Source organism: Gymnoscopelus microlampas, assembly GCF_963454915.1.
Source record: "Gymnoscopelus microlampas genome assembly, chromosome: 24".
In the NCBI taxonomy this organism is placed as follows: Eukaryota; Metazoa; Chordata; class Actinopteri; order Myctophiformes; family Myctophidae; genus Gymnoscopelus; species Gymnoscopelus microlampas.
The window spans coordinates 31,758,694-31,780,263 of record NC_139961.1 but is presented as its reverse complement, the minus strand read 5'-3'; the positions used below and the strand labels follow the sequence as shown (position 1 = coordinate 31,780,263).

Here is a 21,570-nt window from a genome sequence, read left to right as displayed (position 1 = left end):
TAGCTTTGTCTGAGCGAGTGTCGCAAACTGAATTAAAGTATGTGCACGCGCGTGTGTGCGTGCTTGTGAAGGAAAATAAACCCTGTATTTGGAGAGGTTAAAGAACAGAAAAGATGTTTGGGGGGCTTGTTGGAATGGAGGACATGATTCCTTCACACATTCCTACATATTTAATGCGTTGGCCTGGCTGTGGTTCACAATGTGTTTGTGCATAAACATCCACGTGTGTATGTGTGTGGCATTGGCATGTATGCTGTATCATGCATGCATGCACAATTGTGTGTGTATGCATGATTGTATACTGTATGTCAAATGAGAACTATAACTATATATATATATATACACGCGCGCGCGCGCACACACACACACACACACACACACACACACACACACACACACACACACACACACACACACACACACACACACACACACACACACACACACACACACACACACACACACACACACACACACACACACACACACACACACACACACACACACACACACACACACACAAATAATGTGACAGTCAATGTTCCCCATATTTAAAAATAATTCTAAAGAAACGGTGGTTCTGGTTTCCACTGTGTCCACTTACACAAAGTCACAGTTGAAAAAAGCTTAGATATTCATTTTGGACAGAATGCTTCCTTCTGTGTGGAGAGCTATACAATATAATATACTGCAATTCAGCTGGAACTCAGCACCATGAAACTGCATAACAATCCTGGCCTGGGTTTGAAGACGAGTGGTTTCTTATCACAATACCATTCACTCTCTCTCTCTCCAACTTTCCATGATGTACTTAATGTAATATGAAATAATATGTTTAAATAATATTCTAAAAATGTATTTATTTTTTAAATAGACAGTTAAAGGAATCTTTTACTTTGTATGTTCTGTCTCTGTCTCGCCTAGGCGTCTACAGTGTCATCTGTCAGCCTCTCACACTCCCAAAGGTCACAGTGATTACGCAATGTGATTGTACACTTGACCGAATCATTATTGTGTGTGTGTGTGTGTGTGTGTGTGTGTGTGTGTGTGTGTGTGTGTGTGTGTGTGTGTGTGTGTGTGTGTGTGTGTGTGTGTGTGTGTGTGTGTGTGTGTGTGTGTGTGTGTGTGTGTGTGTGTGTGTGTGTGTTGAGATGGATTTAATTACAACTAATGGTGTGTACCCTAGCTGCTTATAATGCTAACTTGTGCAAACTTGATTTGTGAATGGACATGTGCGCTTTACTTACTGCAATGCACATGGCAATGCACATGGTGCTGTAGAGTGTAGGAAATTATCTGGGTGTTGGTTTATAAACAGTTTAGCCACTAATATTGACTGACCTGATGTCAATAGCCATTTAGAAAGAGAGAACAATTCTACAACACATACTGTACTAGCTACTGTGTAGGCCTAATAAATAGTTAAGTGTAATAGGTGGCTTTCTATCAAAAGAAAATTGCATTAAAAAAATCATGTGTTCATTAAGCGCACATATACACACACACACACACACACACACACACACACACACACACACACACACACACACACACACACACACACACACACACACACACACACACACACACACACACACACACACACACACACACACACACACACACACACACACACACACACACACGGTTATGCTTCTACAAGTCATCCTGCTAAACACATGTTGTCAGTCCAAAAGCTGCATTAGCAGCCGGCTCCTCAGAGATCAAAGGCACAGGTGGCAGCCTGTTCACACACAATACAAATGTGCACTCCTGCAGGGCGCACATGGCTGCACAGAGCCACATACTGTACAGTACTGGTTCTCAAACGTTTTCATGTATTGACTGCGGACCCCCATTTGAAAAGATTTGCCAGTATTTGTCAACACTTTTCAAAAATAGCAGCTCTACAAGCTCACTGTTCCATTTTGAATAGCCGACAAATAAAATAGGGCTTACGTAAGTATTTAAACCATTCCTCATTTTGATGGGAAGCCCTGGAGGTCATTTTGGTAACAAGTGCAGTACAGACAATCTGAGAGAGACACACACACACACACACACACACACACACACACACACACACACACACACACACACACACACACACACACACACACACACACACACACACACACACACACACACACACACACACACACACACACACACACACACACACACACACACACACACACACACACACACGCACACACGCACACACACACACACACACACACACCTCCTTTTCATTACCAAACAATGTAACTAATGACCACCCTGAGGTCCGATCCTCCCTCTCTGTTCAGTTCTGCTTCAAACACACAGGTCAGGTCCAGTCAGGTCATAAGAGACTTTACATTCGAGGCATTCAGGCGACAACTGTGACTGTGAAGGGGCACATTGGTTGCTGCCCGGATAGCGCGTCGACCACATAATTGCAACGTCCCTGGTCCGAGTCCGGCTGTAGACCCCCCCCCCCCCCCCAATCTACCCTCGGTTTCCTGTGTCTCTGCTGTCCTACGGTATCTAATTGAAGCAAAACCTTCCCAAAAACAACGTGCAACCGCAAAGTAAGCTCACAAACTCTTACTCTTACAATATAAGAATACATTTTTCAGGGCAGATTAAAATGTTTTATCCGATCAGGAGAGAGAACTCAACAAAGATCATTTATCTTTCATCACTTCCAATCTCACTTGATTATCCAGTATCCTGTATGAGTTCTCTCTCCCCTGAGAGGGTCAGAGAGTTCAAATCCCTGGGGGTGCACATCACTGAAGATCTCACCTGGGCAGTGCAGACAGAGCCGGTGGTGAAGAAAGCACAACAACGCCTCTACTTTCTCAGAAAACTGAAGAAAACTGGCATGGGTCCCAAAGTCCTAAGAGCTTTCTATAGAGGCACCACAGAAAGCATCCTGATTGGCTGCTTCACTGCCTGGTATGGCAGCTGCACCCACCTCAATCGCAAGGCAATGCAGAGGGTTGTGCGGACAGCTGAACGCATCAGCGGACGTGATCTCCCCCAATCCAAGCCCTGTACGACGAACGGCGTGTCAGCAAAGCTCGCGGAATCATCAAGGATCCAAGCCATCCCAACCACAGACCGTGAGATGTTGCCGCACGGAAAACGGCAATGCAGTCTCAAAGCTACTGGCAATAGACTGCAAAAACGCTTCTTGTTATTATCTATGCTACTGCATTGTCTGAAGGAAGCCAGACAAAAATACGTTTTACTCTTGTAAAGATGTAACAATAAAGTACAACCTTGAATCTTGAATTGGATAAAGTTGGCATCCCGACCGGAAAATGTATTTTCTGTTTATTAAAGAAATGGAGAGACAGCATTATTGAACAAACATGCTATAGCAATGACTACTATGGAAATATTTAACATTTATTCTAACAAAAGAATATCCCTTACAGCCACTTTAAATGAACACTGAGGACTTTACTGTGTGCGCACACACACGCGCACACACACACACACGCACACACACACGCACGCACGCACACGCACACACACACACAAAACCCCATGACCGCAGGGTTCCTTATCAGTTAGCTGAGAATTTCAACATCAAATGTTAACCATTTAAACCCTCTACAATACAACTTCTACTTAAACTAACTTAGTTGACTGGTCCACTCTTTCTTCCCCTCTACACCAAATATCTTCGCCGAAAATAGCAGATCTACAAGCTCACAACGCGTGGGCGTTGCAACACATTGTGAGCTTGTAGATGCGCCATTTTCAGCAAGTGTCCCCCCCCAGAATAGGGACGCTAGCGTTCAAGTGGTTTAATGGACAAAGGTTTGGCCTGCCAACGCACAGTAAATGGATAAATTAATACTGAGGATTTTACCGTGTGTGGGAGAACCTGTACAATGTTATTGATGTTTTATACGTATGTGTGAGCCATACATTAAGCTCATCTATTTTTTTGGTATGTGGCAAATCATGGAATGTAGACTTAAAGGCACTGGGTTAAGAGACAACTTGCTGCGCTGGTATGAAATGTCAACTGTTGTAGTGGCATGTAACTGAGCAGCTGTAGGGTGTACGGCACCCAGAGACCCAGGATTGTCCAGCGAGTCTAGCTGCTCGCATGTGTGTGTGCGTCGGTGCGCCCACCCACCCGCCAGCCAGGATTGTCCAGTTAGTCTACAGCTGTGTGTGTGTGTGTGTGTGTGTGTGTGTGTGTGTGTCGGTGTTTCGGTGTGATAGTGTGTCCACACATGTAAGGAAATCCAAGCTCTATTATCTGGAATTATAGGCAGGGTTTACCAGGACCCCATCTGTCACTGCAGCAGGATAACTCAAAAACAAACACACACACACACACACACACACACACACACACACACACACACACACACACACACACACACACACACACACACACACACACACACACACACACACACACACACACACACACACACACACACACACACACACACACACACACACACACACACACACACCAAACAGAAACTGGGTCACACGGGAAACACTGTGCTGGAATTTGTGTGTGCAACCTTGTGTTAGTTATCCGTTATTTATATTGCGTGCACACACACATGCACACACACAGCATGGTGTGTGTGTGTGTGTGTGTGTGTGTGTGTGTGTGTGTGTGTGTGTGTGTGTGTGTGTGTGTGTGTGTACGCACATGCTCAGGTGACCTTGTGTTGTGTGCGTGTCCCATCCCCAAAAAACACAGCTTGGATTAGTGCAGATCAAGAAGAATATTCAATTATTACAGACGTCGGTATGAATCGAAGCCTAGCTTTGTGATGAACAAACACAAACATATTATATATCTGCCCTATTGTTCTACACCCGTTAGAGCAGTGTTCGGAAAAAGACAAACTAATAGAGGAAGTACAGTATGATTTAATATATGACTCCATAGTTCCAGTGAGAAACGAGTTCAGAACTACTGCTTCACAGCAATGGCTCCCAACATATGGCTGCAGAACCCCTGGGTAAATGATTAGTTCTGACTGCTGCGATGTTTCTCTGCAACATTCTCATGCTTAAATGTATGCTCCGCCGTGCGATGGTGACAGGGTGTCGCGCCGAAAATAGCAGACCTACAAGCTCACAACGCGTTGCATCCGCAGCACATTGTGAGCTTGTATTTTCAGAGCACGACACAAGGTATACAGTATGTCGGACTTAAATTGGTTTCATCTCGCGAGTCTTTGGTATGAACCAAGCTTAAAAGATACAAGTGTCGTTTTCTCTTTAAAACAAAAAAGATACATGCGTCACATGGCAATGTCGAGCTAAAAAAGGAAGTCATAATAGGACTAGAAATACAGAAGTGTTTCACCAACTTCCTACAGTGTCTCGTCCACTGACGGAGGTTTACTGGGATGAGGAAGGACAAGGAACACATCATGAGGTGAGGCTGCACCCAGTGGACATTCCACAAAAACGTATTTCTAACATGGTTCCTCTGTACACATGCACAACACACAAACACGCACGTACACACACACACACACCACAACCAACGCTGCACACAAATTGAATCAGTGATGAGTAAGGGGAACCCTCAGGAGTTCCTGGGCTAATGAACTCGCCAACTCACCGTCTTGATCATTGTAATTAAGCGACAGTAAGCTTTGGCATATATTATGGGTGTCAGGGTCATACAGTGAAATACTTCTAGCCAGAGGTAGCATGGTTCAAGTCCCCCGTCTGCCATGTGTCCATGAGCTAGCAAGGTCCACAGGGGCTGTTCTGTGCTCTAACCTGCCTCACAAGGAAGACCTGCCTCACAAGGAAGGGTAGACAAGAATAGAACATTTCCCAATGAAAATCGATATCAGTATCACAACAAACTAATAACAATCCAAGTGTCATAGACTCCACGTTGCAACAGTTTCTTGGAGATGTACTGTAGAGTCCAGATTCTTGCGTTTGGCGCCTAGATTCATGTGTAATTGTGGGACAATGGAGTCTCTCTTACTGTCCCTCTCATTGGCAGGCAACGTGGCTCTATTGAATAGAAAGTGGCATCATCCTCAACAACACAACACTGTGCCACTGTCTGCAGTGGGATAACAAACAAACACGACTCACTATACTTTTGATGACCCACCATGGACTGCATTCATTCCATAAGCCCTTACTGTACCTTAACCCGGTCCCAAAAACTAATGACTACCATACTACAGCCCCTTATAGCAGTGAGGACCAGTGTGCATACAGGGACGGAGTTCCTGATCTTTGTCCTCACAAGGACACAAATGGTTGGCTTAAGTGATAAAACACTGTTGGGTATTTTAATTTTTTGATGGTGTATTTCAAGTGTACAGCTCAAACTGTTCAACTAATCGACTTCAAACTTGCCATTTATATTGCTGAGCACCCATAGGGGCATTCATTACGACAGGCATTGCACTAGTGTATCTATAAGAATCTCTCAAAGTCCATCTCTATCGGCTTAGCCAATTTGCTGAAACACATGTGACGTTTAAGCTAGGTATAGTGTGATATTTGTGCCACCATCATAGTACAGTGTCAGGGACTGCCCTTCAGGTACTCTGACACTGCGTACTGACGTCATAGTTAAATTAAAGTTTAACCACCTTATATACATAGTTGTCCAGGATCCCCAGATCTTTATACTTAAGCTTGGTCTGCTCCTCTTCCCCTTCAGCACCAAAACTCTTCACCGAAAATAGCCGATCTACAAGCCATGTGTGAGAATTGGGACGCTATAGGGTTCATGTGGTTAAACAAAAAACTAAAAAGAAGGCATTTAGAATTAACAAGCTGCCAGACTGTCTTGGAATGAGACGGAGCTTCTAGCTGTACTTGTGTCTCTGTCCTTGCACTCGTGGTTGCATGTGTGTGCAGTCTGTGCACGCGGAAACCACGTCGTAGGGTCCAAATGCAAATTTGGGGCAAAAGATGATTCTCATAGTCAAAACAGAAGCTTAAAGCTTGTTGAAGCACAAGTGTGTCTGTTCAAATCAATTGAGGAATACTGTATTCAATAAATTGGTCCCTGACCTCATGGTTGGACACAAATGTGGGTCAGAGACTAGTGTGGAACCAGCCTAGAACCGCACACACGCACACACACACACACACACACACACACGCTGTTGTGGGTCTAAACCCAGTTCTCTTCCCTCCCACTCTCCTTCCTTCCATTAAAACGCCATAAGGAAAAACTCCAAAGCATGACACTAAGAATAAACCTGAGGTTTATTTTGCCCGTTTTCTTTTCTTTCTTTTAACTGCCTCTGGCCATGGTTACCAGCCATTACACTACAGTAGAAAAGGAACAGAAACGCAGAGAGAAGAGAAGAGACATTTACAAAAACTAATCCCTTAAGGCTGTTCTCAGGGTGTTCTCACTTGTTGAGGAGGAAAAAGTAGCCTCTCACAAAAGTGACAGGTTTTCTTTTTTTTTATATTTCAAGTTGCCCACAACTGTTTAACATTTTAACGGTTTGACCAAAACGTTTTTTTCCCCCAACCAAATCTATTTGTCAAGTCCTCATCTTTACGTGCACAAGAGCTGAGCGAGTCTTAGCAGAGCAGTCATTATTATCTCCGCCAGGAGATTATGCTGTGTGTGTGTGTGTGTGTGTGTGTGTGTGTGTGTGTGTGTGTGTGTGTGTGTGTGTGTGTGTGTGTGTGTGTTCGCACATTTACTGGATCTGTCTGTCTGCGTCTCTGCTAAACTCACAAACTAATAAGCCAATCAGCATCAAATTTCTTGTGCACGCTGACGGATTCATTTAAATCATTCAACAACTGTCTTTTTTTATAATCGCAGAGCAGTCATTCGACAACCTATGGGATGAGCAGTGTCCTGCCAGGCTAGCCAATTATATCCCTTATGGGATGTACAAGAACTTAGCCAATCACAGACATTTAAGTTCCACAACACACATTTAAAAAAAGTTGACAAGTTAGATTAACACCAAAACATACTGAACATTTACAAAAACATTGCCTCTTGCAAAAAGAACGATGGCCTCGAACATCACATAGAACATAAAGATTTTGGTTTATGAGTCTCATGTCCGTGTACACTGAACTCAGTCTGAGCTGTCTTAATAGACCTGGATACCTATACGCTGTTATACCTTTCAAGCCGGGAACGCCTGACATTTTAGTTTTTGCTACATATAAAGCAACATTATTATTATTATTATTATTTGACGACACGTATGTTTTGGGTGATGATCGGGACATCCTGGGAAGAAGACAGCAGAAAGCCGTATTTCAAAAAAAGTGAAAATAGCGGATTTGCAAGCTCACGAGGCATAGTGATGCGATGCATTGAATTTTCTTCTTGAGATTTTTTATTAAACAAAAAATTATTTCTTAAAATCTTTTGCAATAATTTTGAAAATGATTTAAAAGAAACTAAATTGCAGGAAAGGTGAAAAAAAACGTGACTCATAAAAATGGGTCCACAACCCACCTATGTTTGGGAAACATTCGTCCTTACAGTCTAAGCATTCTTGTGACAAATAGGGAAATTTAACAAAACAAAAGAGAGGGAGAAGTAAACTTGAACATGCCATGATGCAGTCAATAAATATATTGACTTTTTATTTTAACCTTTTGGTCCAGCAGTTATAATTCATCCTGTATATGGTTTTCAGACTGGGCCTTCTCTGTTGATCCTGAACTCTGCGTTTCCTTTGCAGGCTCTGAGTGATTAGATGACTCTGTATTCTCTGCAGCAGTCTCTTCTGTGGGTGGGACTCCAACTGGCTGCACACCCTCTGTTTTATCACCGTCTTTTGGCTCTCCTCCGCGGGAGGCAGGATTTTCTCCTTGGCTGAGGCCTTGCTGGTCTTGTTGGAGCTGGTGCTGTTCATGTTCCAGCCTTAAGAACATGGCCTTGCACAGGCTCTTCAGCGTGGACAGTTTCTCTCTCAGCTCCTTGGTGCTGGCTGAGTAGCCATCCTCATCCATCCAGGCAGAGGCCTCGCTCAGCTTACCTGAGATCTGCTCATTCTCGTCTGACACAACCAGCTGCTGATATTCGTACAGCTTGTCATGTGTCTCAAAGATGAAAGCCTCAAGACTGTTCAGGATCTTTTCCCTTTCCTGTTTCTGCAAGTCTCTGTGCATCAACTCCTGCAGCTTCTTCTTAGATGAAGTGATTTCATCTGCAGTCAGGTCGAGGATGTCGCTGATGACGAGTTCCACAGCGATGTCTTCAGCTATGAACTTGGTCTTCTTTTGAGATTTGACCATTTTCTCAACATCCTTCTCTTGGGTCTCCTTTCCAGACTCCAGTGGCACCTCTTCCTCATCCTGGAGTGGCTGAGTCACATTAGCAGCAGGTTCTGAGGATCCCCCTCTAAACAAGCGGGAAATTTTGTTTCCAAGATTTATAAATGTTGGTTCCACCTCAATCTCTTCAACAATAGTTTCAATGACAGACTCAACCCTGTCCAGAAGAAGCATGCCACTCTCATCCATGTTGAAGTGGGCCTTGATTCCCATGGACTCTGCATCCAAGTGCTCCTGAAATCTGCTGCCCACCCCGGATAGCTTGACGGTGGTTAGGTTCAGAGAGCCAAACATGCTACGGTCCTCCTGTCCCAAGAAGCTGAGGTCACCGTAGTTGATGTTGAAGGAAAAGTCATCGCTGTAGTGGTTGAAGGTGACGACCTTCCGTTGGGGATACGGCGCCATCCTCTGGAACAGGATGTGCCTGTTGTGCTTCAGACTTTTGGTGCCATCTTCCTCCTCTGTCTCATGAGTATACTCCACCTGAATGGGGAAAACGGCTGCCTCTTGGACCAGGAAGGGTTTGACCTTAAAGGACTTGCTGAGGACAGCGGCCTGGTACACAGCACCCATAGCTGCGGCTTCATCTGCATTAATGTTCTTAGCGAGCTCTTCTTTACCCACAGCTTTGAGCAGCACTTCCTGAACCTTGGGTACACGAGTGGAGCCGCCAACTAAGATCACCTGATCTAGCTCATCAATGGTCATCTCTGCTGAGGTGAGGGCGTCCTGCACAGGGCGGGCCACCCTCTCAAAAAGGTCCGCACACAGGGTCTCAAATTCAGCCCTGCTGACCTTGGCTTTGAAGTCAACGTCATCTATCAGACCTTCTACCTCTGCCACGTAGTCAGCGTTGGCGCTGAGTACCGTCTTGACCCGCTGGGCTTCTTTGAGGAGCTTGGCCATGGCACGGGTGTTCTCTCTCACATCCTTTTTACTCTTTCCCTGATTGTTGAAGGCTTTGGCCAGGTGGTCCCGCAGACGCAGGTCTAACTCGAAGCCCCCCAATCCGCGGTCAAACCCTACACCTCTGATCCGCATCTGGGGTTGAGAGCCTGAGTCTTTAGTTTTGACGGTCTGGTAGGTGACGATAGTAGCTGTGGTGCTTCCTGCGCCCATGTCATAGAACATCATATTCTTAGCTGTGCTGTTGAAGTCTTTCCTTCTGAGGACTCCGTAGTTCAAGGCCACAGCTGTGTTATCATTGATGAGCTGAAGGACCTTCAAACCCGCCATCTCAGCAGCCTGCAGAACTGCCCTGCGCTCTGCCTGGTTGAAATAGGCTGGGACAGTGACCACTGCATCTTTGATTGTTGTCTCTGCAAAGTCCTGAGCCAGTCCACGAGAATAATTCAAGACCATCCCGAGGAGTTCCACAGGGGTATATTGCAGTTCTGCGTTTTTAAAGTAAACCGTGCCTCTGGTCAGGTCCTCTAGCAGCTGGTGCTCGGGGAACTGTCTCTGGTAGAGCGCCACCTCGAGGTTGTCATGCTTCTTGCCCAGTAGGCTCTGAAGGTGCCTATAGACAAACTTTGGGTTCTTCACAGACACTCCTAATGCGCTGTCCCCGAAAAGGCGCTCGTGTTCCTTAAGACACACGGCCGTTGGCGTTTTCCTCCTTGACTCCTTGTTGAGAGCAATTTCCATTGGCACACCAGGTTTTACTATTGCCATTTTCATCCACTCACTGCCCAAGTCAACAGACATGACTGATACTAATGCTGTATGAGAAGGCAACATCACCAGAACAAGACAGAGGAGAACACACAACCTTATCATAGCCCCCATGTTGACCTTCTTCCTACTATACTCTGTATCGCTGTAGAGGGGCATTTTCAAGAATTAAAAGAGTTACAGTATGACATCATCAGCTGGAGGCTGATGATGTCATATACTCCTGTACACCATGAACACAGCTGGAAGGCTGATGCCTATAAAACTCAGTGCCATGCCATCAGGTCCATAATGAACCAAAGACATCTCACATATTTGGGCAAAAAGCACATTGTCTCCATATTTGGGCGTGCAGTACACGTTAGGACTTGGTGGCCAGCCTGTGATGTCAGCAATCAATGACACCAGTCATCTCCATATTTGGGCATATCGAGAGACAGACAGACCGACAGTTACACATAATATTATTAATAATAATAGATAGACAGACAGATTCCTGAAATGTATACCGTAGATTTATTGAAAGGATACATCATACAATCCCTATCTGGATGTGTCAAATCATACACGCTTTATTTGCCACGTACAGCAAAGCACAGGGATTTGAATAGGAAATAATGGTGCAGCTATAGAACACCACATAAAAAATGATGGGCATAACTTTAGGGTGGCCTAGCTTAGTGGATAGAGAGGCCTTCTGGTAATCATAAAGTTAAAGGAATAGTTCACCCAAAAAAATACTTTTTTTCTATCAATTACACACCCCACGAATCATTGAATTCATGGAGATTTTTTTGTTTTTGACGCATTCCTGAGCCAATAATCATTCCGCCGGTAATCAAATTATCTCAATCTCTCTCCATGAATTTAATGCTTCATGGAGTGTGTAATTGATAGAAAATAAGTTATTCTTTGGGTGAACTACTCCTTTAACCGGTTCACCTCCCAGCCCTGGTCTACAGTATGTGTCCAAGTGTCCCTGGCCCCTGATTGCTCCCCCTTGAGTACTCATCATAACCAATCCGAGTAGCCATCAGCTGGGTGAAGCTGAAAACTGAATTTCCCCTGCTGGACTAATAAGGTAATCAAATCAAATCTACTACAAATAATTACCATTAAAAAACAAGGCAAGTTTACCATGGTAAACTTCCAGCATATAGGCTAGGTTCACAGAAGGCCACCTCTCACCAACCTTAACTTGATCAGAATGCGGACACTTCTGGAATAAATTAAGTTTGCCAAAGTGTATGAAATTATAGTCACTGCTACTGGATGGAAAGCACCCATGTTTCTGGGGGAGGAACAATGTGTTATTTTCTCATTGGCGCCGATGCATTTCTGTTTGGCCCAAGGGTTGTTTTAATTTCATCAAGTCAATGAGACCACACTGACTGTTGTACTCCTGTTCATAAAATCTCTGTCTCCGGGCTGTGTAAAATTAAGCACCAGATATCTTGAACCATAGTTGTCTATCTCAACAAAACCTACATTGTTTCTTAGTGCTTTTGTTAAGGCAGGTAGGAGGAAAACTGAGATAATATCTGTTAGTATTATTTCCAACACTCACATAACCATACATGCACGCACACGCACACACATACAATACTAAACTTCCAGATTGCCTGGAGATATTAGCTGACTTTTTAAATTCAAATCTTTGACTTGGCAAAAAAGTATAACTGGGAAAGGATGACACCTTGGCACTATCTCCCTTTGTGTGTGTGTGTGTGTGTGTGTGTGTGTGTGTGTGTGTGTGTGTGTGTGTGTGTGTGTGTGTGTGTGTGTGTGTGTGTGTGTGTGTGTGTGTGTGTGTGTGTGCGCGCGCGCGCGTGCGTGTCTCTTTCGCAACCCCCTTATATGATCACCTTACCCCATCTGCTAGCTGAGTGAAACCAGAGAGAAACATCCAAAACCAATACAAACGCCTGAAAAAAAAACAGAATCCCAAACACACAGCGTGCATACACACACTATGCCAACAGCATGAGAGAGGGAGGGAGGGAGGGAGTGTTAGTGTTTACATTCAAACTCCAAAGTGCGGTGTTTTGTCCAAACACTCACCACAGCGGGAAGAACATAGTTTCATTTTAAAACATCTTATTCTCCGTGGACACTGTCTGCCTTAAACTGAGGACACTCAGCAAAGATTTGTCCTTCCGAGATGGACGTCCAAAGAGGGACAGGGTTTCTGGGATGTGGTCAAAACTTATGCATTCTGTCCATGCTGTTAGGAGGAAGACAAATGTCATTGAACATCAGTACTGGCTGTTCCCATTAGAAACATCTCTTCCATCGATTGAAAATGAAAGATGAGATGAAGCTAAATTAGATTGGTGCCCGCAAGTTATACATCTGAATGGTTTGCCAGGGAATGGATAGTGGATAGAGTAGCATTAAGCAAGTCACAAGAAAAAAATGGAAGAATGAAATTGCCGTAGATGCAACAATATCCAAAATATTAATGTGTAAAATAGCCACCACGGTAAGTGTTATTCATTTGTAATTATGAGACAAATGGAACCATGGACCTATATGGGTCCATTTGGTTCCATTTGTGCACTCTCAAAGAGAGTAACACTGAGGATTTTTCTGTGTATGTGCAGACAGAATTCAGGGTATGTCTAGAGTTGCCTATGCTGTCCAGAGGATGAGGCGATCAGACAACACAGAACACAGCCTTGGACATTGAACCAGCTTTGGTTTGTAGATACACTTTACACATTGTGTTCTCACTTTACCGACCAGGCGACCATTGATACCAAAGTTTCCACAGCCTGGTGTACCTAGCAACAGATACTGGATACACCTGGACCACGCTCATTGCCAACAAGAGTACACACACACACACACACACGCTAATGATCTATATTATTCTCACAAACAGTGAATAGCCCACACACATACAACTGGTCATCACTGCTCATGATTGATAAAAAACACACACACACACACACACACACACACACACACACACACACACACACACACACACACACACACACACACACACACACACACACACACACACACACACACACACACACACACACACACACACACACACACACACACACACACACACACACACACACACACAGTACCTGTGATCATTTTCAGTTGCAGCCATAGCCTGGTGATATCGTGGCAAAGCTGGGACACTCGATTCAGGGCCATGGTTTCCCACTACACGTGTATGTGCCCTCTCACACACACACACACACACACACACTCCTAAAGCACACACACACAGTCAGAGAAAGTCGCGTAGAACTTGAGGCAGTCCATTCCTCCACAGCTGAGGACTTCACCCGCTCAATGAGCTGTCAACCTCTCTCTCCCTCTTGATGCACAGAGAAGCGCGCACACACACACACACACACACCTCCCCCTTCACTCACTCACTCAGACACACACACATACAGGCTGTTGGGATGGAGGGAGGCGGAGACTCAGATGGCTCCACCCCCAGCTGGTGTCAGATTCCAAGCCCTGCTCACTTTTCACACAGGTGGGGACTCGAGAGGGAGAGAGCCAGACAGAGAAAGAGAGAGAGCCAGACCGAGAAAGAGAGACAAACAGCGAGGGGAGGGGGGAGGGGGGTGTGTGTGAGAGAGAAAGAGAGAGAAGCAGACAGACATGGAAAGAGAGTGACATTGGGCCTCATACACCAAGCTCGGGTCCGCAAATAATTTGTACTTCGCATCTTAGTCTGATTTTTTGTTTTAAAACACCCAAACTCACGTCTGCTCGGAGGTAGACTTACATGCCTCAAACATTGTGAATACGTTATTAGAATGTCTTATTCTTCATGCAAAATCAATTACAATAGTGTCAAACCCCAAATAAAAATATTTATGTGCCCAACATTTGTCATCACATAAGAAAAGAAAATCTGTCAAACGATCTATTGCTTGGATGCATACGATAGACATTCATTTTCAGTTGACACATTTAGAGCTGAATTATTAGGTCCCTTGGTGTGTTTGCCATTTCATGCCAACTCCAATGTTGCGCTATTCATTTATAATATTGACCACATCACATGAACGCAGTCTTACCAATTTCAATGTAGGACAGTGTCCTATGTTGGTCCAAAAGACGGATTCCCCTCAGTAATCAATAAAGCTCTGATACAATGTTTTGAGGTTAAACTTTGTAAACTTCTTATTAGTAGGCTATTACTTTATTAACGTTCAGCGGATCCATCGTGTGAGGGACTCGCTTGTCGCTTGGACTCGCTTGAATTCTATGGTCTTAAATGGGGAGTGGCACAATGCAAATCATCTCCACGGGAGCATTGTGACTTACAAAAAAAAATGATACACAGCTGTTACCTGCACAAATCAAGGCTCTGCACTCCCTTTCATGAATCACACCTCAGAATTTACTTATGCAGTATACACAACCTTGTATGTCCAACTAAACTAATGACGATACGTTGGCACAGGTGACCAACGTATTTCGGCTTAGAGAGCCTTCATCAAGGTCCACACTTGGATGAAGTACTTGCCAACTGAAGTACTTACTACAGTGATTCTCCAAAGGAAAGGAACTTAAAAAGTGTACTGTATGTCCAATGATTTACCCGTCTCCAAAGAGCACCTGAGTTCAGTTGAATACAATTATGGACCCATGCAGCGCTCCTGTATCTCTTAATGTGTAAAGTAAGAACAAAGTTAACCTCAGAACCTAACATGTATGTGCATAAGAAACCCTTTTTCTTTTCTTTGTTTTACATATACAGTAGTTGGTAATGCAAATGTAATCCTACAATACAGATTTGATGTTTGACTACTTGTAAAAAAAAAATGTAAACATCAGTAAGTCTTTTTTTGTGCCATTGATAAAGAGTTCTTGTGATGTCACAACAAATCCCTCCCTCCTTCTCATCTGCTTCCACTGTCTGTTTGGATGATGTCATCGAGCAGCTGTCAACCCTAGCAAGCCTCCAAGAGAGCTCGACTTATGACATTTAGTTGCCGATTGTCACTACCTCACAGACAGACACAGACACGCATGCACACACTCTCTCTCTCTCTCTCTCCCTCTCTCTCTCGCACTCTCTCTCTCTCTCTTCTGATCGTTGCCAACAACACTGCAACAACACAGTTTGCAAAATGTGTCAATAGAGAACAAGCTTCAACAGAGTGAACACTGTTTCGCTTCTGCTTGTCTTTTTTATTCATTCACTCTCACATGCACACGCGCACACACACAAACAGCAGGCGGACCCAGGGCTCCACACACAGGGACAAAGAAGCATGCAAATACACACTAGGAGGCTCAATTCACAGCCATCCTGAGAAAAACACACATTTCTAAACTCACTCACACTCTGTCAAGAACCAAATACCAAGAGCGCTCCCTGGAGGCTGAAGCAATTAGTGCACCCAACGCACAGTCAATGGTTGGAATCCCTTGTCTGTGGATCCAGTATCGCTTGTCATCACATCCCTGTCTTTCTCCACTGTACAGCCCGACACATCACAAATGTCTGAATAAAATGTTGCAGGTGGAAAGAATCCCCATCATTGTCTCCGCCAGGCTGAAGGCGTGTCCGAGACTATGTATTCGCCCCTGTCCGTCCGTGTGTTCGTCTGTGGACAGAAAATCTCCGACACCGTTGGACCGATCGGCGTGAAACTGTGCACGCACACTCCCAGGAGGCCAGAGCAGAACTAGTTGCCCAATTTATTTCACATCGCTCTGTTAAAGTGCCACCAGCAGGCCAATTTAGCAAAACACAGTACTCCTACTGATTTTGTCCATCACACAAATCGGTACACATTATTTCTATAGTCATGTGATCAAGACGGATCTGTCCGATTTTTCATATTCCATCCCGATTGACTAAGATTGGTTTCCAAAGTTTGCAGGAGGGGTCCGTTTTGAACAAAATGCCTCAAATCATCAATTGCTGTAAAACTTAACACGAAATACAGAAATACAGACATAGGCAGGCCTACATAAAGTATGCACTCAACAATAAATTATATTAAAAGCAGTGCAGACCCTGACCCAGGTCAAGTAGTGGGGTGTTGCCCCTCCGTCTCTGCCTCCTTTGGCTGTTAGCCTGAATAAGATTCTGTTTTCCCCCTTCTTTTTTTTATAGTGAGAAAATAATATTTAGAATAGTCATGAGATTGATTGTGTGTAAAAAATAAATAAAGTATCAATAATAATAATACATTATATTTATAAAGCACTCATTCATGAAAACCTTTAAGTGGGCACACTTTTTGTGTGCCCCCTCGTGAATATCATCTCCCATTTATTGATCCACAGGGAACGAAGAGGATTAAGTATTTATTGATTTGCTCTGGTGTTGGGCCTGCCCTGACCACAGCAGGTACATTTCATCAAAGGAGAGGAGAGAATATGGGAAGTTAAAGAACAGGGGGGCATAAAATGTAGGCATACATGTAAATTGTATGTGTGCAGTTTGCGAACGAAGCTATACAAATCACAAGGCATGTATTCAGTGGCGAAGCCACATTAAATCGTCCTCACAATGGAAAACTGGGTACTTGTGAGCATGTCCAAATATGAAGAGATGTGAATCAGAGATTATGAATTCACAAAATGGGAAAAAAGGGAAAAAAGGGGTCTTCCATGTGGATCTCGGACTTCGTGTGGCCAGTACTATGACGTCAGTCATCTATGACGTATGATGTCAGTCATCTATGACGTCAGTATTATGACATGAGTCATCGCCGTATTTGTGCATGGTTTCAACCCAATCTGACTGCCACTGTCAAATCAACGTTTTTAAATAAAATGGATGTAAAAAAGAAATGCATGTTGGTACTTCCTTGGCATGCACAAAAAGGTTGGTGCTGATCAGTCCAGTTGTTTGATTAGCCCCGGATAAAGACACACAGACAGACTGTTCTACACAGCTCGCCTCTTAAGAGCCATGCCATAAAAACGTCTCTCAATTGCTTGAATGACTTGAAGTTGTTTAGTACTGTTCCTGAAGAAACAGTGTGGGCTCAGTGTCTAAATATCCACAAAGCACCATTTGCCTCACCACTGATTTCCAGTTTAAAATTGAAGGTTTAAAAAGTTCAGTATTTCAAAAGGTTGAATACAAGCCCACGACTCCTAAAGGCGCCAGACATTTTAAAGTTTGAATGACATTTCTAGGTTAAAGTATGAAGGAGGAGAAAGGGTACAAAGTTTTGGGGAGAATAAATAAATATCTATATCTTCCAATTCGTAAATCCAGGAATTCACACTGTGAATTTCTCTTGTGAATATTGTGTGAATTTTTCTGTCTACATTTTGTCTTACAAAACATTCAAAGAGATAGATAGATTCTAGGTCATGGAGATTCAAACCCATCAGCTACCTTTGTATGTGACCAGTGCTGATAGACATAAAGAGGATAATCTACTCCCACTGTCATAATACACTCATGCACGCGCGCACAGAGGAAAACACGTCTCATCCCCTACTTATCTTCTCTCTCACACAGTAAACTTGTCAGTGTATTTAATACTGTCATTCATACACTCTCAGAGTTAGATTAACCCGTTCAATCTGTATCATTTTAGAGTTTAGCTATAACCATTATTTTATACTTTGGCTATTCAAAAATAGCAGATATACAAGCTCATAGCGTGGCACTATGAGCTTGTAGATCTGCTATTTTTGAAAAATCTTGAAAATGTGTGCAAATCTATGAATGTAGATATTTTTAAAAGGGAACATTTTTGACTGAAATCTTTGCTTCTGGGGGTCCCTGGAACAAAATATTTTCAGATTGGGGTCCGTGGCCAAATACATATATTTTTGGGGGTCCTAGACATGAAAAAGTTTGAGAACCACTGATATATATTTTTTTTCCAGAAAACCTAGGATTTAGAAGACATTTGTAGATGTGCTCCCGGATTTAATGGGTTAACACTGATGATTTTACTGTGTACATGACTGTACTATCCAGACACCTGCCACTGATCTTCTTTTTACTGAGGTTGTTTTTATTTGTTAGATTTTTTTACAATATTGTTTGAGTAATTTTGTGGGGCGGCAGTGGCTTAGGAGGTAGAGCGGCCATCTTGGAATCATAAGGTTCCAGGGTTCGATCCCCGGCTCCTCCTGCCTGCCTGCCGAAGTGTCCTTGAGCAAGACACTGAAGCTCCAACTGCTCCCGATGAGCAGATTAGTGCCTTGCATCGTTTCCTGCGCCGTTGGTGTGTGAATATGAACGGATGTGAAATTAAGCAATATTACATGAGATGGTGTGCTTTACCGTGATTATTGGTACGACAGTTCCACAAGCAAAGATCTGCAGCAAATCTGGAGTGTTAATTTGACTGTGAAAATGCTAAAATGGGTCAATTGTTACACTTACAGCAACATCTAAATTAAGGAATTCAGGGGGAATTTGAGCACATCAGATTTAAAACGGCCATTGGTCATGTCTAAACCTACCAAGACCCTTTGGAATGGATCAATATCACATTCACCATAGTTTAAAGTACAAATATAAGAGAAAACACAAAGAAACGCTACTGTATATGGCATCATTTTTCAGAAATCTACCTTCAGATAATGACATCATGTATCACATCTTATGTTAAACATACAAACCATGTGACTATAAATACAGCCTGCTTTGAAGTTAAGTGGGTTTATAATTGCATATTATTAGCAAGCAGCAACATAGCAATTTCTTTGGTCCCCTGTGGTTCCAACAAACAAAACCCAGTTGTCTTTTTAAGAACCAAAATCATTAATTCTGTTAAACCTGGATGGACAGGACAGTTTCACTTGAATCAGTCCGTGTGTGTGAGTGTGAGTGTGAGTGTGAGTGTGTGTGTGTGTGTGTGTGCACGCAACTGGCCTCTAAACATCTAGATAATAATGTGCCGACTCCAGGACAGGAAATGGCCAAGGGTTTATAATAGTCTATTTCCTCTCTTGGGTGATTTACCCTGCATGGGTCACATGAGTCTTAGTAACCCCCGCCCTGTTCGAAGTCGGATTTGATTCCTTGTTTAAACCTGTGTTTTGTGTCAGAAAAAATAACAAAATGTCCTAGAAAATAAAGTAAGTAAGTCAAACAGCTAAACATCATTTTGAATATTAACCCCCCGGGTCCCGTCGCAAACACGCTCGCTCTCTTGCGCGAAACCTGGCAACGTGATCTCCCATTGTTTGACACATAAACGCTAATAAGAAGCTGAGATTTGATGAAACAGAAAAACAGACTTCGCAGTTAAGTTCAGATGGTAATGGTCAATGGCTGTGTGCAAAATCAGAGCAATTGCTCCAGCCAGTGAGGAGAACCGGTTAGCTTCACCATGAGACGACTACAAACAGAGGTTAGTCAAATTATAGGAGGATATATATATATATATATATATAGATATAGATATATAGATATAGTACAACTATATTGTACAACTATTATTTCAACTTAAAGGCATTGTAGGGAACCTTAAGCCTACATTTAAAAAATATTTATTTATATATTTTTATTGCATTTTTTCCCCTCTATCAGCCACTATATAATGATGCTGGGGTGTTTTCCTGCATTGAAACACAGTACTCTTTCTGAAAACCCTATTTTCCCTGCATTGTTTATGTTTGTGCAGTTCGTTTCCCGGCCACCAGGGGGTGATGCCTCCATAGACTTCCATAGACTTCCTTACGTCCCGGACAAACATAACAACAACAACAATAGGGAAAATAGGGTTTTCAGAATGAGGCCTGTGTTTCAATGCAGGAAAACACCCCAGCATCATTATATAGTGGCTGATAGAGGGGAAAAAATGCAAAAAATATATATATAAATATTTTTTTAATGTAGGCTTAATGTTCCCTACAATGCCTTTAACAACAACAATATAATTAATAATTATGTGCAAGCAGATATGCACTTAAAGGGTGCACGTTCAACAGTGGAGAATGCATGGGCGTCCTTAACAAATAAACGCTCTCCACCTAACTGTTTAGAAGCAGATGGCCCACCACAGACCGTTCGTTGTGATGGGGGGCGGCCGTGTTTAGGGGCGAGACAATTAGGCGCAGATTGCTCACTCCAGACCGTTCGGTGCGATCCGGGGCGACCGTCTTTAGGGGCGAGATTGTGAAACGGCCGCATCGTTAGCTTGTACAGATTTTCGGAGAGTCGACACGGTGCAATGGCTAGATTATGAACTTTTGTGTGTCTGCCAGGTGGAGAGATTTACTTAAACGCGACGTGCTACCAAGGATTGCAGTGCGTTTCATGCACACACACACACACACACACACACGCACACACGCAGCCTGTTTCTCTCTCTCTCTCTCGCTCTCTCTCCCTCCCTACCTCGCTCTCTCTCTCCCCCTCGCTCTCTCTCACCCCTCTCTCTCTCTCCCTCCCGAAAGTAGTTGCAAACTGGGGGTTATTGCATGTCCTGACGCGCGTCCCCCCCCGCGCGTCCCGTCGTGCCCCCCCTCCTCCCCCCGCGGGTCCCGTCGCGCCACCCTCGCGGTCCCCCCCCCCCGGGGCAACCCCCGCCGCGGAACCCCCGGGTCCCGTCACGCGCACGCACACACACACACACACACACACACACACACACACACACACACACACACACACACACACACACACAC

The 21,570-nt window shown here is 43.8% G+C and overlaps 2 protein-coding genes across 4 annotated transcripts in view; both read right to left on the bottom strand.

The window, feature by feature from the left end:
- The window catches only part of LOC311040771 (guanine nucleotide exchange factor DBS-like), an 87,049-nt gene that overhangs the window by 50,318 nt on the left and 15,161 nt on the right, over positions 1-21,570 (bottom strand). The window contains exon 1 of one of the 3 annotated variants that reach the window (XM_084051124.1): positions 14,064-14,275. The exons of the other annotated variants lie outside the window; for them this stretch is intronic. Within the exon in view, the coding sequence (XP_083907250.1) occupies positions 14,064-14,136 (73 nt within the window). The 5' untranslated portion in view covers positions 14,137-14,275. Of the gene's footprint in view, positions 1-14,063; positions 14,276-21,570 lie in introns of those variants that run through there. 3 annotated transcript variants of the gene reach the window in all.
- LOC311041013 (hypoxia up-regulated protein 1-like) lies at positions 8,620-11,121 on the bottom strand (the record flags this gene model as incomplete). The annotated part of the gene is made up of 1 exon (XM_084051450.1): positions 8,620-11,121. The coding sequence occupies one exon, from the start codon at positions 11,119-11,121 to the stop codon at positions 8,620-8,622; it is 2,502 nt and encodes an 833-aa protein (XP_083907576.1).